The sequence below is a fragment of the Triturus cristatus genome, chromosome 7, assembly GCF_964204655.1.
Source record: "Triturus cristatus chromosome 7, aTriCri1.1, whole genome shotgun sequence".
NCBI classification, from domain to species: Eukaryota; Metazoa; Chordata; class Amphibia; order Caudata; family Salamandridae; genus Triturus; species Triturus cristatus.
In genome coordinates this window covers 1,193,233,745-1,193,252,878 of record NC_140590.1, presented here as the reverse complement: position 1 = coordinate 1,193,252,878, position 19,134 = coordinate 1,193,233,745, and the positions used below count along the sequence as shown (strand labels likewise).

Below are 19,134 nucleotides of genomic sequence, written 5' to 3'. Positions count from 1 at the left end.
AAAAGCTCCTCCAAACATACCCCACGTTGTGTATGCTCAAAGTGAGGAGTCGAAGAGTTTACTGGGCCTAAAGGATCTTCTAGTTGACAACTCGTCTTACAAACATGCACATTAAAATCGCCCATTAGTACAATTGAATAAGAAGTGGTTTGCTTCAAACAATACTCCTCTAAAAAACATTTCAATTTACATAAATGTTCATTTAAAAAAACTGCACTCACCAGATTTATAAAAATTAACAAACAGCGTTTTAATTGAATTAGGAGCAACAGACTCAATTATCAAAAGATTATGGGACCCCACCTCCACCATCCTGTCAATTCAAGTGAGAATAACATTAATAAACCCCCTTTGGGTCTGCCGGCCGCAGAGGGGCATTCTGGAACACTGTGTTTTAAAACCATCCAACCAAAAATTATTTTCCAAATCCCAGGTCTCCTGTAGACTCACTATATTATAATTTTTTTTAAAGTCAAGCCACCTAGGGTCTTCCTTTTTACTTCTCAAACCTGCGATGTTCCAACTGATGATCTTACAGTCGGACACTAATTCGTCTAACACCGGCACTGTGATATATTCCTCAGTCTGGCCCCGATGTCCTCAATCTGGCCCGATGTATCTTATATAAGGACAATACATTGTGCCATTAGTGCCTATTTTAAATTAAAGAGCAATAATTCTCATAGTAAAGCTATTTTGAACAGGGTTTATAGCTACGGGTACATAAAATCTTTCCAGGTAATAATAATAATTACTAAAAAATGATTTGGAAGAGTGACATTACAGCATGTGACCACTGGCTCCTACAAATCCGATTGTGTCCCGTACCATCATGGCTATTAATCCAATTTAGTATTTTGCCCCATTGATTGAATCCGAATAGTTTTAAATGTAGCCGTATCGAGGATATCACGGGAAACTATAATCCCAGATTACTAAAGCAGTGGCTCTTTCGAGTCACTTATAGTTTAATCAGGCAGAAGGTTTCAGTTCAGGGGTTCATTCACCATCAACTCTTTTCACTTATTATTTATGCTTCTCCTTCTTGCTTTAATCCCCCATATTTTTCCCGCCTGCTTCCTGTTTTCCCTTTCTTCCATGGTTTCTATTGCACAAGTGCCTGTCACTGCTTTGTATGATGTGACAGTGCCTTGTTGCCCTGTTCACAGTCAGCCTTATCTCAGTTTCCTCTTGTAGTGTTTGTCCCTTTTGGTTTCCATTCCTTTATTTTTATCCGCTTCCCTGTTGTTTTCTTTCACCCCTCTTTCTTTAGCCATTTTGCTCTCGCGTTCTTTCACTGTACTTCTCCGTGTTCATCTCATTCTTCTTGCATGACTTTGGATTTTTTTCCCCTTATCACATCTCCATTGATCACTTTTTGTCTATACCTATTTTTGTTGATGGGTCTCCACCTCATGCTGTACTGCACTTGTCTAGTGAGTCCATCACCTTCTTACTTCTGCCTGTCACTCACATATCTTCCTTGTGTTTCTTCTCAGGTGTCTGAGATGATCAAGAGTTTTCCAGCTTCACTTCCGCCACTTATGCAACATGTTTTGGCAAGCTTGGAGCAGGAACATGGTCATGAGACTGTCACCACCTCGCTGACAGCGCTATATATTGCTAAGAATGGTGAGGAGCATATTGATAAATATGTCCTAGTCAAATCAATCTTTTGTGGAGATTCTGAATGAGTTATACATGCACAACACAGAAGATCTTAGCTCTTCACTGAATTCTTGGAAGGCTCCAGGAGGGAAGTGTCATGCAGTGCTATAGATGTGCAAGTATACAGAGTGTGGTTCAGTGTCACAGCCTTGGAGGAGGGCATGAACTGTTTGAGACGAAAATCCTGGGTATTCACTGATGCTCAAATCTAAATTCATGGTGCAGCCTTCAGCCTTGCTACACCGTAAGCACTGCATTATCATATGCTTATTTAAAATGTATATATCTAGAGAGTGCTAGAGCAGTGTTACAAACCACATCTAAAGGCTTTAGAAGTCCTACGTGATCATATATGGTCATAATACATGTTAATGACTTCTCACATATACAGAATGCTCTGTAGTTTCACGACCCTGTGATGAAAGGGCATCACAGTTCTGAGAAGCAATATGCAACCATAATGCATGTTCAGTGTTTACAAAATGTACAGCTACTAATGCATTATCATAGCATTTGGACTCCCTCTTTCACACAAGTAATGCATCTTTTCTTTTCTGGAGTCAGGTAAAGATCTGAAACCTTGGGGATTGACTGACTGAGGTTCTCAATCCTGCACAAACCAGCCAAGAACCATGACTGCTGTTTAATGTGTCCTTGACAAATGTCCTGGTGGGAATCTGTGTGAAACTAGGATGTTACCCTCCTGTGCATAGGCAAGTAGTGAGGTGGAACAGACCTGCTTCTTTAGATCCAGATTTTCTCATTTAGCATCCCACTAAAGGGAGCTTAGTGATACAGGCAGTCACCTAAACCTCAATGCATTCCCCACACTCCCTCTGAGAGGCAAGCCAAACGGATGGAAACGTTCGCCAAATAAATGTTCTCCACCACCAGCTTCGCCCTCAGGTCCGCTAACACCTCTTGCCTCCTGGGCATCAACTCATACTCAAGGAATCTGCTGTTAGACGTCTCTATCAGAAGAATAAGTTACTTACCTTTGGTAATGCCTTTTCTGGTAGAGGCAACATCTAAATGCAGATTCCTCCCTGATCCTCCCATTCTCCCATTCTGTGGAATATTCTCAATAATAAGATCCTAAATATGAAAGTGTGCACACTGCCATATTCTGATTTCAAAGGTTCCCTGTCCAATGGCTTGTACAGGGATCAGAAAGAAACTGACACCTGCGCACAGAGGGGGCGCATATATGGAGCTCTGGCGTCACACATGGTACAGGACATCTCCGACATGGACCTGCAGGACACTACGTTCTGAAGCCTGAGTGAATTGCTAGCAAACGTTTCTGGGTCCTGTCTGGCAGCTGAGGAAATTCACAAAGTGAGGCATCTGTGGTTAGTATCTACCAGAAAAGGCGTTACTGTAGGTAAGTAACATGTTCCTCTCTTTGCTATCCCTCACATTCTTACATTTTTTTTAGTCATCACTGGAAGAATACTTGATAGATAACATTAAGGCAGCAGTATCACAATGCACTGAGTTAATATGGTAGTTTGTACAGCCCATCCATCTCATTATTTGAACTTTAAGGAATCCAGTGAGGTGACACAGTTTTAATGTAAATGTAAACTTCCCCTAGAGGCTACAATAGCTCAGATTGTCTTCCACCTATCAAGTGAAAGGGGAAGCCTCACAGATCTCTGCTCTTAACCTTGTAATATTTGTTTCAAAAGCTACTTTGTTTTTTTTACAAAGCAGATAAGGGCACTTGTTACATTACTTTCTACCCAGGGATTTTTCTTGCTTCAATTCAACACCACTATTTGTGACGTTCAGTGAATGCCTGCTGTCCCTGCTGCTGTGCAGTAGGTCAACATGAAGTACCTACAATCTCACTGTAATCCTTCATTATGACTGGCAAATTTGATCAAGACAATGAAGTGTCTCTTCAAACCAGGCTATTTTAATGAAGCTAAGAAAATATTTGTGTATTACTCACACATGCAGTGCATTTAAATCAGGGATTTGTAAAGCGCGCTACTCACCCGTGAGGGTCTCAAGATGCTGAGGTGGCTGGGGTGTGGGGGTGGGGGTCACTCTGGTCACCCATCTCAGGAATACTAAAACCCTCAGGGGATATGGTGTGAAGGTCTATTTATGCCCTAAAGAATAGTCGAGGCTGAGAAGAAGAATCTCTGCAGTGTGCTTCACCCTTCTTCCACAAAGACCGCAAAAAAGGAAACATCTGGCTCAAAAGGAATCAATAGAGTGAAATGTTCAGAGCTGATAGGGTCTTTCTGAAGGTGCTGAAAATGTGTGCTAGTAGGCGGGGAGAAAAAACCCACACACACACTCTGTCTCGATCTTTCTCTTTTTATCTCTCCGTAACACACACTCTTTCTTTACTATTATTTATTGTTAATCAATAGATCTTTTGAATAAGAGCTGTCCTAATCATCAAAATGGTTAAATGTGAGAACGCTAAGTTTACCCCTGTCATATTTCATCACACATCCCTCATCAATTAGTCTAAACCATACCTAAGTTATTAACAGGTTGTTTTGAGCTTTTGTTGATTTAAATAGTGCTTTCTATTGTGGAATGCATGACAATTTGTAGATTAATATGACTAAGTTTGGTGGGGACCCTCCCATAATCCAGTTCCTCAGAGAGTTGTATTCGGGCAGTAGGGCCAGGGCCAGCTCTGGACTCAGATGGGAATGCTCTAATTATTTCAGAGTAGAATGGGGAGTCAGACAGGGGTGCGTTCTCTCCCCCTTTCTATATCAATAGTTTAGGTAATGTTTTAGTAGAAAACTGCACCAATCTCCCCCAGGTTGTTCCATAGAGTTGTTCTTCAGTAATTCTCCACTCAGAACTGGAATCCCCCTTCTTAGAGGATGTAGCTAGAACACAGCCAATCCTGGTATAACATTTGGACCTCGGAGGATACTACATTCAACCGAGAGATTATTAGGCATTGTCTAAAATCATCTTCCTTCTTACATATTCCTTGGCTGAACTATACCAAAAACCCTATGTTCTCATCTAGGGCACCCAGAGTATTTTAAGTCCCCTGACACACTATTGCTAGCCAGCAGAAAAGCTCTAAAAAAGTCTTGGCTTTACTTGTTCGAGAACCTTAGACTTAGCACTGAACTTATAAAACCCAGTGTTCTCAACAATCAAATAATGTTGGCTATCGATGATATTGAACCATATCTTATTTTTGTACAAAGTGCTAGACATAGATTATTTTTAACGCGATTCAGGTTGAACACGTACCATTGATTGATAACCTTTTCTACTGGTAATGACTGGTCCAAAAAATTGATTAAATGCCCTTGTGATAATTTGTCATATCAATGTACTATATTCACAGTTTTATTCCGTACATTTTACAAGGCGCTGAGGAAGTTTATTTTATTACCTTGTCTGCGAGAAATCTGCTCAATGTGGTCCAGCGTATGTGTTTTAAAAATCATTGTCAACCCCTCTAATTTGCTGCATTATGTCTTCTTATTTATCTTCAGTATTTAAACCGAGGAAGCTCTTTATATTTTTTTTTGTCCTCATTCGCCTCATACCCCATTGAACAAACAGACTGTCTGTACCATTACTCAGCGGACTGAGGAGAGTAGGCAATAAGTTGGAATCTCACGGAGCCTTCAGCCTATGGGTACATTAGCAGACATGAATGTTACTACCCCCGAAAAAGGGGGGAGGAGGTTACTCTTCAACTAGGCCAGCAAGAACCTGATGGACACCTTCGTTGGGAGACTAGCAAGGGTGCCCAACATGGTCCGAAGAGGTACCAGGGAGGCTTAATCATAGGACCAGATGTTAGATACATGGTTAATACAAAAGTATACCTCCCGGTCTTTCATGTCCTAACCCACTTTAGCAACAAGTCCCAAAATGCTTTCTTTTTAGAGCTGCAAGCTCTGGACAGGTCCATCTTGGATGTCTCGTACATCGACGCCAGCCAGTCAAGGTCCATAGGAGGGGACGGTTCAATCCAGTGCTTGCATATTTGCGTCCTTGCTAGCAAAATGGCATAAAATAAAAGGGATTTAGCTGTTCCAGTGACTTGATTTGTGAGGCTGAAAATTATCAAGGCCAAGTCTATTTGAATTGGAGATCCCAAAATAACCTCCAGAGACCTCTGAACTTTGTCCCAAAAAAGTGTAATGGCAGGACAGCCTTTAAACATATGTATGTCAGAGGCTTCAACCAGACCACACTTCCTGCAGCTAACTTGGGTCCCATTTGAAAATTTAGACAGCTTTAAGGGGGAAAGATGGGCCCTATGTACAGTGAATAGGTGGTTTCTCTTCAGCCAAGCAGGTTTTACTATGCTAAAGAGAGTCTTAAATGAATTCTGCCACAGTTGCTCGCACTGTTCATTTGGAAGATGTTCACTCCATACTTCACCTGCAAGTTTAAATTCACCATCCACGGCCTCCTCCATTGCCCAATACCAGTAAGAGACCTCCCTCCATCCTACTGGCCTGGCTACTAACTGTTGTTCCAGGATGTTGCCTCCGCCTATAGATGTTTTCTGGCTTTGCTGTGAATGGTCCCAACTCTGCAGCTGGATGTACTTGAACTTCGAAAGACTCACTCCCACTCTTTCTCTTAATTGTTCCCATGGAATGACAATACCTTCATAAACCAGATCTCCCCATACTTTCAAACTGGCTTCTCGAAGTGGTAAAGCGAGCCTATCCTGAAGACATTCCGGTGCGCCCGGTGAATCCCAGAGTGGCGCTAGACTTGAAAAATAATTAAGGCCGACAAGGCACTTGAGTCTACCCCATGCTCTAATCATTGCCTGGAGAACTTTAAGTTTAACCTTTTTTTTTTTTTTTTTTTTGGAAAACCTTTATTTTAAAATCAGGACACAGCTATTCAGCCGACAACCCGGAGGTTCGGCAGCATCGACAATTAGAGACAGTGATGCGTCCCCAGTACAGTGCAAAGAGAAGTGCAAAGGTTCGATTTTAAGTAAACACAAAAACTCACAGCAAACCCCAGCAAGGCAAGAACACTAAAAGCCCATGGTGAAAACCCCCAGGGGAGGCCGGACCCCACTCATCTACCAGTTACAATATAATGTAAGGAGGAAGAAGGGGGACAGCAGAGGCCAAAATAGTTCATAAACAAGACTGTGCTGGAAAGGAGGTCAGGGGGAAAGCTGTTCCTCGGGAGGTTCCAGATCCGGGGCAAGACATATTCCCCCCCTGTATTGATTCCACCGCCCCCAGATGGCGTGCCACTTTCGGGGGCGGCCTCTAGAGCAATAGACCGTCTTCTCCCGAAACATACTCCAGTCCATGTTTTCTTTCCACGCGGTCAATGTGGGGGGCCCCGAGGAGCCCCACAATCGCGCGATATCCCTCTTAGCAACCATGTTACCCAGAGTCACCCATTGGGTCTGCGCCTCATCGAGGTCAGTGGGCCCCCAGACATTCAGGAGGCAACACCGCGCCTCCGGCTGCACATCAATGCCCGTCACCTCCCCCATAACTGCATGGACTCTCCTCCAGAATTCCACAATGACACCACATTCCCAAAGGATGTGCAGGAAAGTACCCACCATATCACACCCCCTCCTGCACAGGCCGTCCTCCGAGAATCCCATGTGGACCAGCCGTGGCCCCGTCACATACACTCGGTGCAGTATTTTAAGCTGCACCAGCCTCAGACGCGACGGGATCGCAACCTCCTTAGGAGAAGAAACAGCAGACTGCCAGTCCTCATCATCCAACTCGAGGCCATCCCTAGTCCACTGGTCCCTCAGCCCCAGAAGCGTGTCCGCCCGGACGTTTATCAGTTTCTTATATATGAGCGAGATCGTGCTCTCGGGCAGATGGCCATCAAGGACCCGGTCCTCCAAAGGAGAGGACTCCGGCACCTTCTCACCCTCTACGAGGACTGATCGGAGGGCGTGGCGCATCTGAAAATATCTGAAATACTCGGAGGGCCCCAGCTCATACTCAGTCTGCAACTCCTCAAAGGACTTCACCTTCCCCTTATGCAGCACATCTCCCACCCTGGAGATGCCGATCAGGTCCCTCTTATCAAAACCTTTTGTATGCCAAAGCCTTCCCAATCTCTCCGATTCAAACAACGGGGTAGCGAGGGTGAGCCTATCCTTCCAGCCCAGCGAGTCAGTTGCCATCTTCCACACACGCACTGCCACACCGGTGGGCCCCGTGAGGGACGAGTCTAGGGATCGCGAGTACAACGCCCTGTAGTAGTTACCACCACGCAGCAACCACCTGTCCATGGGATACCCAGGGCTGAGGGCAGGGCCATAAAACCCATGATTGATCGCGCTCAGCTGTGTGGCCCAATAGTAACATCGGATGTCTGGGAGCGCAATGCCCCCGTCGTACCATGGAAGCGTCAACTTTGCAATAGCTATTCGCGGCCGCCCATCCCACAGCAACGTCCGTTGGAGGCCTTCGACCTCCCGAAAGTATGTGGCCGGTACCCAGTCCAAGGTATTCTGTAGGGCGTAGAGGAAGCGGGGAAGGGACATCATTTTGAACAGGGCCGCACGCCCAACGAGGGAGAGCGGCAGCCTCCGCCAACCTTCAACATCGCGCCTCAGGCGTGCCAGGGGGGGGAGCAGGTTCTTCTCATAGCGCACAGCAGAGTCCATGGAGATAAAGATCCCCAAATACACGAAGCCCTGCTGGGCGACCTGTATCGAACATGTTCTAGGGATCGGTGGAACCTCGCCACTAAGAACATACAAGTACGATTTGCTCCAGTTGATAACGAGACCCGAGTTCCTACCAAAAGATGTGAGTACGTCACAGACCACTATAAGTGACTTCTTAGGTGAGGCAAGATACAGCAGGATATCATCGGCATAGAGCGAAATACGGTCCTCGTGTTCAGGCGACCACCGAAGGCCCCGTATATCCGGGTGCCAACGTATCCACGCAGCCAGCGGCTCAAGGGCGAGGGCGAACAACAAAGGCGACAGGGGGCAACCCTGCCGAGTACCCCTCCCAAGCTGAAACGGAGTCGACGCCCGACCATTCACCACAACACTCGCTAGCGGCCCCTCGTACAGCAGCCTCACCCAGCTCACAAATCCGCGGCCAAAGCCGAACTTGGCCAGCACGGCCCACAAGTAGGCCCACTTCACCGTGTCAAAGGCCATCGTTGCATCAAGAGACGCCACAATAGCCGGTTCACGCAGCGTGCCCGCCCTGGCGATTACACCATGAAGACGCCTAAGATTTAACGCTGTGTTTCGGTGCGGGATGAAGCCGGATTGATCCGGGTGGACAAAATCGCCAAGTACCCTAATCAAGCGAGTCGCCAGGAGTTTAGCCAGAATTTTCGGCTCCGCGTTAAGAAGTGAAATAGGCCGATATGAGGCGCACTTATCTCGGGGTTTACCCTCTTTGTGTATGACCACAATCGTCGCCAGTCGCTGATCCAACGGGAGGGTTCCACCCCCCCGCGCCTCCAAAAACATGGCGCGCAGGTGAGGGGCGACCCTGTCCGGGAACAGCTTGTACAGGTCGATCGGCAAGCCGTTCGGTCCCGAGGCCTTGCCCGAGTTTAGCGCGCAGATAGCCCCCGCCACCTCGTCAACCGTTATGTCACCATCTAAATCGTCCCTATCTATATTGGAGAGGCAGGGCAACTCGATATCACGGAGGAGGTTACACGAGTCCTCGGGCGGCCTATCCGACGCTGAGGCATAAACCCTACAGAAATAATCCGAGAAACACTTTACAATCCCCTCAGGTTCCACAATCGCCTCTCCCCTCTCTCCCGTCAACTCTGGCACAACTCTATTGACCCGTTCTTTTTTGTCCAGCCACGCCAGGAGTTTCCCTGCCTTATCACCCACATCATACAGACGGCCCTGCTGTTCCCTACTGAGGGTCTTAGCGGCGTTCGTCACCAGGTCCTTATACTCAGTTTGCTTCAACCAAAGCTCATGCAGTGAGGACTCTGTAACTTCCTCCTCCATCGCTCCCTCCAGAGCCGCGATCTCCTCCTCCACCTGCAGAACCTCGCCATCTCTCCGCCGCTTGGCAGCCACCACCAGGGAGAGGGCTTCCCCTCGAAGCACGGTCTTAAAAGCTTCCCACAGCGACACTGCCGAGTCCACGGTTCCCTGATTGTCCTTGAAAAAATTATCTACTTTCTTTACCAGTGCGCTGCGCATCTTGGGGTCTCGGAAATACCACGGGTTGATAGGGCCCACCCTTCCTCCCGACCTAGATCCAGCCGGATCCACACTGGCGAGTGGTCAGATATACCACGCGCCATGTGCCTCGCCTCAGAGACCAACGAGGCATGCGCGGCCAGGGTGAGTAGGTAATCAATCCTGGAAAGGCTACCATGTGCCCCGGAGTGGAACGTGTATTGGCTCTGTGTGGGGTGCCGGAGCCTCCAGCAGTCTATCAGGCCAAGCGTGTCTAGGAAGTCTGGAAGCCATTTCTGAGCCCCCCCTGTGTCTCTGGGCGGGTATCTATCCAGCAGGCCGGAGCCAACAGCGTTGAAATCCCCTCCCACCACAAGCATTCCCCCCGGGAGATCCAGCAGGGCCCTACCCAGATCTGCAAACGTGGAGGCCTGCAGGGCCGGCGGGACATAAACCGAAACTAAAACCAAAGTCCTTCCTTCCCACCGCCCCGCCACCGTCACAAACCTCCCCCTATCATCAACAATGGTGGAGTCCACCTCAAATGGCAACGAAGCTCTAACTAGGATGCCCACACCCCTGGACCCAGAAGAGAATCCCGAATGTGCAATGAATTTATAACCCTTCCTATTCAGGGCATAGCACGTATTACCTATAAGATGCGTCTCCTGCAGCAGGGCAACATCCGGCATTGACCGTTTCAAAAATTGCAGAACAATCCCCCGCTTAATGCGATCCCCCAAACCATTAACATTCCAGCTTATAACACTTAAGCCCCTACCCCCCATCCTCAAACGGAAAGAGGCCCACCCCACACCCGAAGAGCCACCATGGAACAGCCCTGGAAATAATCATCATGCCTTGCAAAAGTAGACCCCCCAACAACAAACCCAAAATCCCTGAAACTCCCCCCACCCTGCACCCCTGCTGCAGCTTACAAAGCCCCCCCCCCAACTTGCAGTGTGCCTGTCGCCCTACAAACCCAAAAATCTACAAAAAGTACCCTAAGGGAGGAAAAGAGCACCCCTCGTCCTCCCGCAACCCTCCACAGTTACTGCACTCTATTCAGGTCTTCAAATATAGCCAAATCAAGTCAGACCGGCTCCGAGATATCAGCCCTGTCCATCCCGGCCACTGTCTCCGTCCTCGGCTATGTCGTCCCCCGTCCGTCGCCGGGGCAAAGCGTCCAGCCATTCGTCGGCCATAACAGGAGAGTCAAAAAAGAATGTCCGATCTTCGTGCACCACACGCAGTCTGGCAGGGAAGAGCATGGCATACTCCAGATCTCTCTCCCGGAGCCGCCGCTTCACCCCCAGGAAGCCCTGTCTCTGCACCTGCTGGGTGAAGTCCGGATAGAAATTCACCGACGCGTTCTGGAAGGGAACCGGGCCCGTCACCCTCGATGCTTGCAGGATAGCGTCCCGATCTCGAAAATGAAAGAGCCGGGCGACGATCGGCCTCGGCGGGGCACCCGCCTTAGGCCTCCCGCCCGGCACTCTATGGGCCCTTTCCGCCGCGAAGAACTTTCCAAGACCCTTAGGCTGCAGATGATTAAGCACCAAGTCCTCAACAAGCAGGTCAACCGAAGCCTCATCCGAGGACTCCGGGACCCCGATGACGCGCACGTTGTTGCGCCTGGCCCGGCTCTCAAAGTCCTCCAGCCGGCGGGCGGTGAGATCACTCTCGGTCCGCAGCTTACGAACCTCGGTCTGCAGTTCCGTAACATCATCAGTGAGGCCCGTGGTCTTGAGGTCCAAGTTCTTAACCCGTTCATTCGTTTTGCCCAAGTCCGCACGGATCAGGTTGACATCCACCAAGATGGCATCCACCTTATGCGCCAGGGCCTCAAACTGTCTCCCGATCGAAGTCTGCATCCCTTCGAGCGCGCCCATGACATCCTGTAGGGAAAGCTCCGGGGCCAAAGGCGAGTCCTCCTTCTGGGCATCCGGCGCCTGGCTCGACCCACTCGGTGATCCCTTCTGCAGAGCATAGCGGTCCATGCTGTTGACTTGGGTATAAGCTCCCCGCCTGGTAGACTTAGCCTTCAGCCGATCCCCTTCTGCTTTGCCCGACATGGTTGACACCAAGCAGGTCGGTTCAGTTAAGACGGGTCCCTCTCAGGGAAAGGAATCAGGAGTGATCAGTTCTGCCGTGGGCCGCCAGAGTAGCCTGCAGAGCGTCTATAGGGTAATAAAGCCACCCAGAGCTCTCTAGTGGCAGGGCTGACAAAGGGAGCGAAAGCGAAAGTGAAAGAGCGGGGACCTCCGTCCGACAGTTCACACCTCGCCTGGCCGTTGTTGTTCAACTAGGAGTCGGGCATCCTGCCAACTCTAGCCCCTGGCATCCCCCGGAGATAGGCCGCAATCTTCCGCCAGGCTTAAGTCCGGTTCCCGGTGGGCGATCCGACCGCGGGTGGCATCAATCGCCTCCCTGACAAGTCATCCACACGATGCCATGCATACGACAGGATTAGAGACAGGATAGTCGACGGAGGGCGCGAGGGTCTCGGGAGCGCTGAGCTCACGCGGCCATCTTGGTCAAGCGCTAGGCTCCTCCCTAAGTTTAACCTTTTTAAAGAATTTTGGTTCCCCAAATTTGAACAAAAAGGCCTCTTCAGGTAGATTGGCCCCTCTTAACATAGCAAAGAGTATGCCTCCTGCCCCGGTGTTTACAGGCATTTTTTTTTTTTTTTTTTTTTTGTTGTAAGACATTTATTATGAACAAAGGAAAAAGAAGATGCACACTGCGTCACGCCAACAACCCGGAGGCAGGCCGCTATCAGGTAGGTTATACAAAGATTACATAGAAATATCTCAGAGGCCATCACCTGGCCGGGTTGATCAGTCAGAGGTAAACTTAAGATACAATAAAATCTTCAGTGTTTACAGTGCATCTCTAGCGAGTAAACGGTCTTACTGTTCTTACAGTGCTGCTGACAATTGAAAGATAGCGAAAATCAATGAAGCCGCCCCCGAGTAAGCAGCAGTCAACCACCCGCTGCAGCAGCCTATAAAAAGGATGTGTCTGTCAGCACCATTTTTCTCCCAACAGGACCCCCCAACAAGCTAAACCAAAAACTTCAAACATAGGTGCAAGTACTTGGAAACAGCATCCATACAACACTCCAGTTCACAAAGGGGTCGCGCGGGCCTGCCACAGGTCGTCCAGATAAAGGGCCAGCCATGGTCAGGGCGGGAACGGAAAGGCATCTTGGCTGTGTACGAATTAGCGAAGGTCGTATGGGGTGGGGGGGAGGGGGGGAGGGGTAGTGAATTGTCCACAGGAGGCCCAGTAGGACGGGGGGGGGGGGAAGGGGACTCCATCCGGGTCAGTGGAGGCAGTAAACGCAAAACTTGCGTCTGGGCAGGTCCTGTCAGTGTAAGCGCGGGACAGCGGGACCCCAATCATTAACCTACGCAGCGCGTACCTTTAGCCCATGTCGTCTGAAATACTCGTAGCACGTGAGGTACCTGTGGAGTCAGGGGCCGTGCGTTCTGTAGTCCACTGTACAAACGGGCCCCATATGTCAGTGGGTCTGGAAGCGGTGGGCATGGTCTCCCAATAGTGCGTCAGTTGTGTGCGGCCGTAAGTCACATCCCTGATCCAGCTCTCGAGCGTGGGGAGGGCCGGCCTGCCCCAGTGTATTGCGATCTGTCGTTTGGCATATAACAGGAGTAATGCATGTAGTTTCCTGTCGCAGGGCTCAGTGTGCTTAACATACCCCAGCAATCCCAGCAGTGGAGACGGTGAGTCACTCCTTTGTGTGATTTGATTGATGGCATTGAAGATCTCTGACCAGTATGCCCTCAGCTTGGGGCAGCTCCAAGCCACATGAATAAAGGTTGCATCGTCACCCCCACATTTCCAGCAAGAGGCATCCTCACGGATACCCATACGGCGTAGTAGTGTCGGAGTGCGGTAGTATCTGTGTAGGAATTTGAAGTGGATAAGCCGCAGTCGGTAACTAGGGGATAGAGCTGTGAGTTGCGCGCAGCAATACTCCCATGCGTCATCCGGCAGCTGGTCCCCCAGGTCCTCAGCCCAAGCGGTCTTGGCCGTGGCTACTGTCACCGGGGCTTGTTCCTGCATGCAGTTATATAATCTGGACACCAGCTTCTTAGGGGAAGGTCGTGAGAGCAAGTTTTGGAGGGCGGCTAGTGCGCAAGGCTCTTCCGGGAAGCACGGTCCTATCTTCTTGCAAGATTCCCTAAGGGAATGATATAGTAATTTGTCAGCAAACGTGCAGGGATGGTCATCCCCATCCGCAGGCATCTCGAAAAATGAGCCATCTGGATATAGGTCAGCGAAGGTGAGAAGTCGATTCCCACGGATAGTGAGGACGTCACCTCTTGCCGTCAAACAAGGCAGCATCGGGTTGCCCCTCAGAGGAACCGCCGGCGCATAAAGCAGGGAGAGACCAGCTCGTTTCCGAAGTTCTCGCCAGGACCAGCGGACCATTTCCACTGTGTCTACCTCACGCGACGGGCACGTAACCTCTCCATATAGTGCCACTCGTAATGGCAAGGGGGCGACCACTGCCAGTTCCACCGCCACATGCGGCTGGTAGGGGGTGGGGAAGGCCCAGAAATGCAGGAACTGAGCTTGCGCACAGAGTGAATAGAGCTTCAAGTCCGGGGCCCCCAGGCCTCCCTGTCGGAGCGGAAGCGTGAGTAGGTCCCAGGAGACTCTGGCTTGGCCGCCGGCCCACACCAGTTTCAGCAGTAGTGAGCGGACCCGGGTGTGGAAGTGCGTTGTCATAGGTAGTGGAACGTTGACGAACAAGTACAAGAATTTGGGAAGGACCACCATTTTGGCCAGTGCAATTCTAGCGACCAGGGACAGCGGTAGCCTATTCCAGACTTCGACCTTTCCTTCCAACCAGTCCACCGCCCTACCAAAATTCAGCGACCACAACTCCTGCACATCTCGGCTGATCCAGATGCCCAAATACTTGACAGCTTCCGTCTCCCACCTGAGGGGGTAATCAGGGGCAGGTCTAACAGTGCTCTCCGTCAGGGGGAAGGCCACTGACTTCGACCAATTAATGGATATCCCTGCCAAACCCTCAAATCTCACAAATTCTCGAAGTAGTGGGCTCAGGTTGTCTTTAGGGTTCAGGACGTACAAGGTGACATCGTCCGCGTACAGCGAGATCAGTAAGCTTCTAGCACTAAATCCGATGCCCCTGGCAGTGTGGTGCTGCCGAACTCGAGCCGCAAGTGGCTCCATCGCAATCGCAAAGAGGAGCGGGGACAGAGGGCAGCCCTGCCTAGTACCCCTCGAGACATCGAATGGCTTGGAGACGAGACCATTAACGCTCACTCGGGCTCTGGGTTTCGTGTAGATGAGCTTGATAAGGGTCATGAAGTTTTGGCTGAATCCCATCCGCCCCAGTACACTGAAGAGGTAGGGCCATTCTAAGGAGTCGAAGGCTTTGGTGGCGTCCAGAAACACCACCGCTGCCTGTACTGACGGGTGTAAATAGTGAAGGACCGAAAAGATCGTTCTGAGATTGTGATGTTGCACGGCCAGGGATGAATCCCGATTGATCTGGGAGCGCTATCATCGGCAACATCGGTTGTAATCTATCGGCAATTACTTTTGCGTATATCTTGGCATCTACGTTTATAAGGGACAGGGGCCTGTAAGAGTCCAGCTGTTGTTCATCTTTGTCTGGCTTGAGGAGCGTGACAATGAGAGCCTCACGCATGGAGTCTGGGAGGGAATTTGACTCGAGAGCCTCGACAAACACAGAGTGTAGTCTCGGCGCTAGTTCAGCCACGTAGGTTTTATAAAAGGAGGTGGTCAGGCCATCTGGGCCAGGAGCTTTATTGGCCGGCATGCTTTTAATCACCTGGGCGATATCCTGCACTGTAACGGTGAGGTCCATGTATTGTCTGTGGTTGTTGTTGAACCACGCGAGTGCTATGGAGTCAAGGAAGTCTCGCAGTGACGCCGGTGTCGTGGGCTGTCTCGAGGTGTACAGGGCAGCATAGAAGTCCGCGAAGGCGCCTAACACCGCCTCTTGGCCTACTACTAGACGTCCGGTGTTATCATAGATAGTGTGTATGTAGTTCGACTGTGTGCGAGGAGCAATCAGTCTGGCAAGAGTCCTGCTTGGCCTATCTCCCTCCCCATACCTGCGCGCCTCTGCCTGCTTCCCTAGAAACCGCACCTCTCGCTCCGCCTCCTCATTAAATGCCAACAGTTTAGCTTTCAGAGCGCCAGGAGTCGCCAACGATGGGCCGGAGCTAAAAGCAACATCTAGGTCCTTCAGTTCCCCCTCAAGTTTAGCTAACGCGTCTCTTATGGTGCGTAGGACCCCTGCTTTTCGTGCAATACATTGACCCCTGATAACAGCTTTAAATGCATCCCACACAATGGCTTCAGAAGTGGCAGACCCCGCATTCTCAGCAAAGTAATTAGTGATATCCTCTCTTATCTCCTCTACAAACACAGGGTCTGTGAGCACGTGTGGGGGAAGGCGCCATTGGAACGCCCTATGTGCAGCGTCGGGGGGATGCAATACCAACATACACGGAGCATGGTCTGATAGTGATCTAGCCATAATATCAACATGTGACACCCATGTCGCAACCTCAGGAGATACCAACCAGAAATCTAGTCGCGACCAAGCAGCCTTATGATAGGTGTAGCAGGTCCCTACTTTTGCACCCGGATTTCTAACTCGCCACACATCTGAAAGTAGACCCTCACTCATGATATCAGAGATCGCTTGACGCGCTCTAGTGTGCTGCGGTCTGCTCACACCTCTGTGATCAGTGTCATCATTTAACACAACGTTGAAATCCCCCCCCAACACAACCGTCTGGCAATCCAGCAACACAATTTTCGCCCAAACATTTCTAAAAAAGTCAGGATCATCCACATTCGGGCCATAGATTGCAGCTAGGACAATGGGTCGCCCCTGTAAAGCCCCATGGAGCAGGACATATCTTCCCTCCGCATCCCTCACATGGGAGTACTCCCGCCAATCCAACCCTCTGCGAATGAGTATAGCTACGCCCCTCGCAAAATTTGAGTAAATGGAAGAATAAACGTGCGCCCATCTTGAATTCTTCAATCTAGCTGAGGGGGTGACATTCAGATGTGTTTCTTGTAGGAAGCAAATATCTACATTGTGTCTTGACAACACGCCATGCAGCAAACGGGCTTTTTTGAAGTCCCCAAGGCCTCTAATGTTCCAAGTCCAGAGTTTGATACCTCCCATTAAAGCATTTGACAGCCCCGAACCCCCATCCCATAACCCCGCCCCCGGAAGCCATCCTGGCACCTAGACACCATAGCCGCAGACCCAGCGCACAGAAATATAGGCATGTGTAGTAGTACATTGCACCCAATACGAACCAAAACTCGCAACATATAAAAACCCCCCTTCCACCCCCTTCCCTCAGCAACCTCCCAATCAGGTCGTGACATATCCCAGTAACATGCACGCAATGCGTGGAAATACCCCAACATCAACAACAGAGGGAGGCACCCCATGAGGCGTGGTGCGCTCGGCTAACACCCCCGTATACGCGGGGTGGCTACTATCAAACTTTAGTGGTCCTGGGTTCTGGCAGTGCCCCCACCCCGTAGTCCTCACGGTCCGCAGCCAACCAGTGTCCCAGTGGGAGCGCGGAGACGGCAGCATAAGCTGGTGCACAATGGCGTCTCAGTAACTTTCCCCCAATTAGGCAGTTCGGGAGGAGCAAACCTGTGCGAGAGTTCAATCCGGCTTTCAACTGTGACACAAAGAGTAAAGTTGCAGCCTTGCAGGGTGAGCATGTCAGAGACCTCAGTCGTTGTCACTCAGGTGCTCCGAAGCTTCCTCGAGTCTTGGCGATTTTCTCCTGGCCCCAGCACAAATGTGTTTAGCGAATTTGAGGGCTGATTTGGCGTCAGTGAAGAAGTGAGAGGTGTTTTCGTGGTGGACCTTCAGCTTTGCCGGGTATAGGAGAGAGTAGGGCATGCCGGCTTGTAGTAGAACTTTCTTCGCTGGTAAGAATTCCTTCCTGGCCGCTTGCACCAGAGGGGTGAAATCTGGGTAGAAGGAGATGTGATTACCCTGATGCGTGATCTTACCCTTCTCTCTCGCCAAACGTAGAATGACGTCCCTATCTTGGTAGTTAAGTAGTTTAGCCAGGATCGGATGCGGTGAGGCTCCCACCGGGGGTTTCTTCCCCAGGGACCTGTGTGCCCTCTCCACCGCGAACACCGGGGACAAGTCCGGGTCGAACAGATCATGCAGGAGGCTCGACACAAACGATTCCATCTTTCCCGTGTTTGTAGTCTCTGGAATGCCCGTAATGCGGATGTTGGATCTTCTGGAGCGCGCTTCCAAATCGTCCGACTTGGCGCGCAAATTGTCGAGTTCCCGCCCAAGCGTCGTGATGTGCCGCTTAGCCTGTTGCTGGAATTCGCAACATTCATTTTGCCTATTTTCGAGACAGTCCAGTCTCTTCTCGTGGGTGTCCACCTTAGCCTTCACGGTTTCGAGTTGCGCCGCCATGGTATCAAGTTTTGCATCTATGCTCTTCAGGCTGGTCCTCACCTCCATGATGAGGGCCCCAAAGTCTATGTCCGGGGCAGCACCCTGCGATGACGATGCGCCAACATCCGGCTCCATTGTCGCGTTCTTCGGTGGCTTTCTACTGTCAAAAGTCAGCTTAGGTTGTTTGGCGTCATTTTTCCCCATCTCAGCAGTCTAGAGATATCCACTGGCCAAGCAATGGGGCAGCACCCCTCTGCGCCACCGCTAGCAAGTGCCCCGTATGAACGTGACTGTCCAGGCGGTGCTAGTGCGCGCCAGGCGCGACTATTCACACGCGGCAAGTAGAGCCAGCCGCGTTAGTGACCTCTGTAGGTGCCCAGTGAGCTCAGCAAGCTTCAGCGTTTAACTAGGGCCTTCTCCGGATTCAAAGTGGCGGGCTCCCGCAGTGCAATGAGGGGTCCGCTCACACCACTAGAAAAGCGCAGCCCCGGGGCTCAGGGGATTCAGGGCTGCAAGGTGCTGCTCCGTGCGTGCAATTGTGTGTCCCGCCGAGCTGAAGGTCAGCGGGAGGTTCCGGCGCTGCTGCGGAACGGCAGGATCGACAGGGCTCCTCGTCCCTCCTTGGCACCCTCTCACCTCCTCTCCGGTCGTCGCCTTGAAGTAGCCGGCGCAGGCCAACTTCTCCGATCTCCACCGGGCTCGACACTGGCCAGCGCCACCTACGGCGGCTGCAGGATCACTGCACCACGGCGCGGCTGTTCTGCCAAGCCGCGCCGGTCTCCGCTATCTCCCCGCAGCCTTCCGCCAGGGTAACTCTCCGTCGGCAGCA

At 50.6% G+C, this 19,134-nt stretch overlaps 1 protein-coding gene across 7 annotated transcripts in view; it reads left to right on the top strand.

Moving 5' to 3' along the window:
* The window catches only part of LOC146811566 (telomerase protein component 1-like), a 1,575,504-nt gene that overhangs the window by 788,529 nt on the left and 767,841 nt on the right, over positions 1 to 19,134 (top strand). For all 7 annotated transcript variants that reach the window (XR_014966741.1, XM_085618541.1, XM_085618539.1 and 4 more), the window contains one exon: positions 1,500 to 1,632. Coding sequence is in view for 6 of the 7 variants with exons in the window: in XM_085618541.1 (XP_085474667.1) it covers positions 1,500 to 1,632 (133 nt within the window). In the remaining variant the exon portion in view is untranslated. The remainder of the gene's footprint in view (positions 1 to 1,499; positions 1,633 to 19,134) is intronic.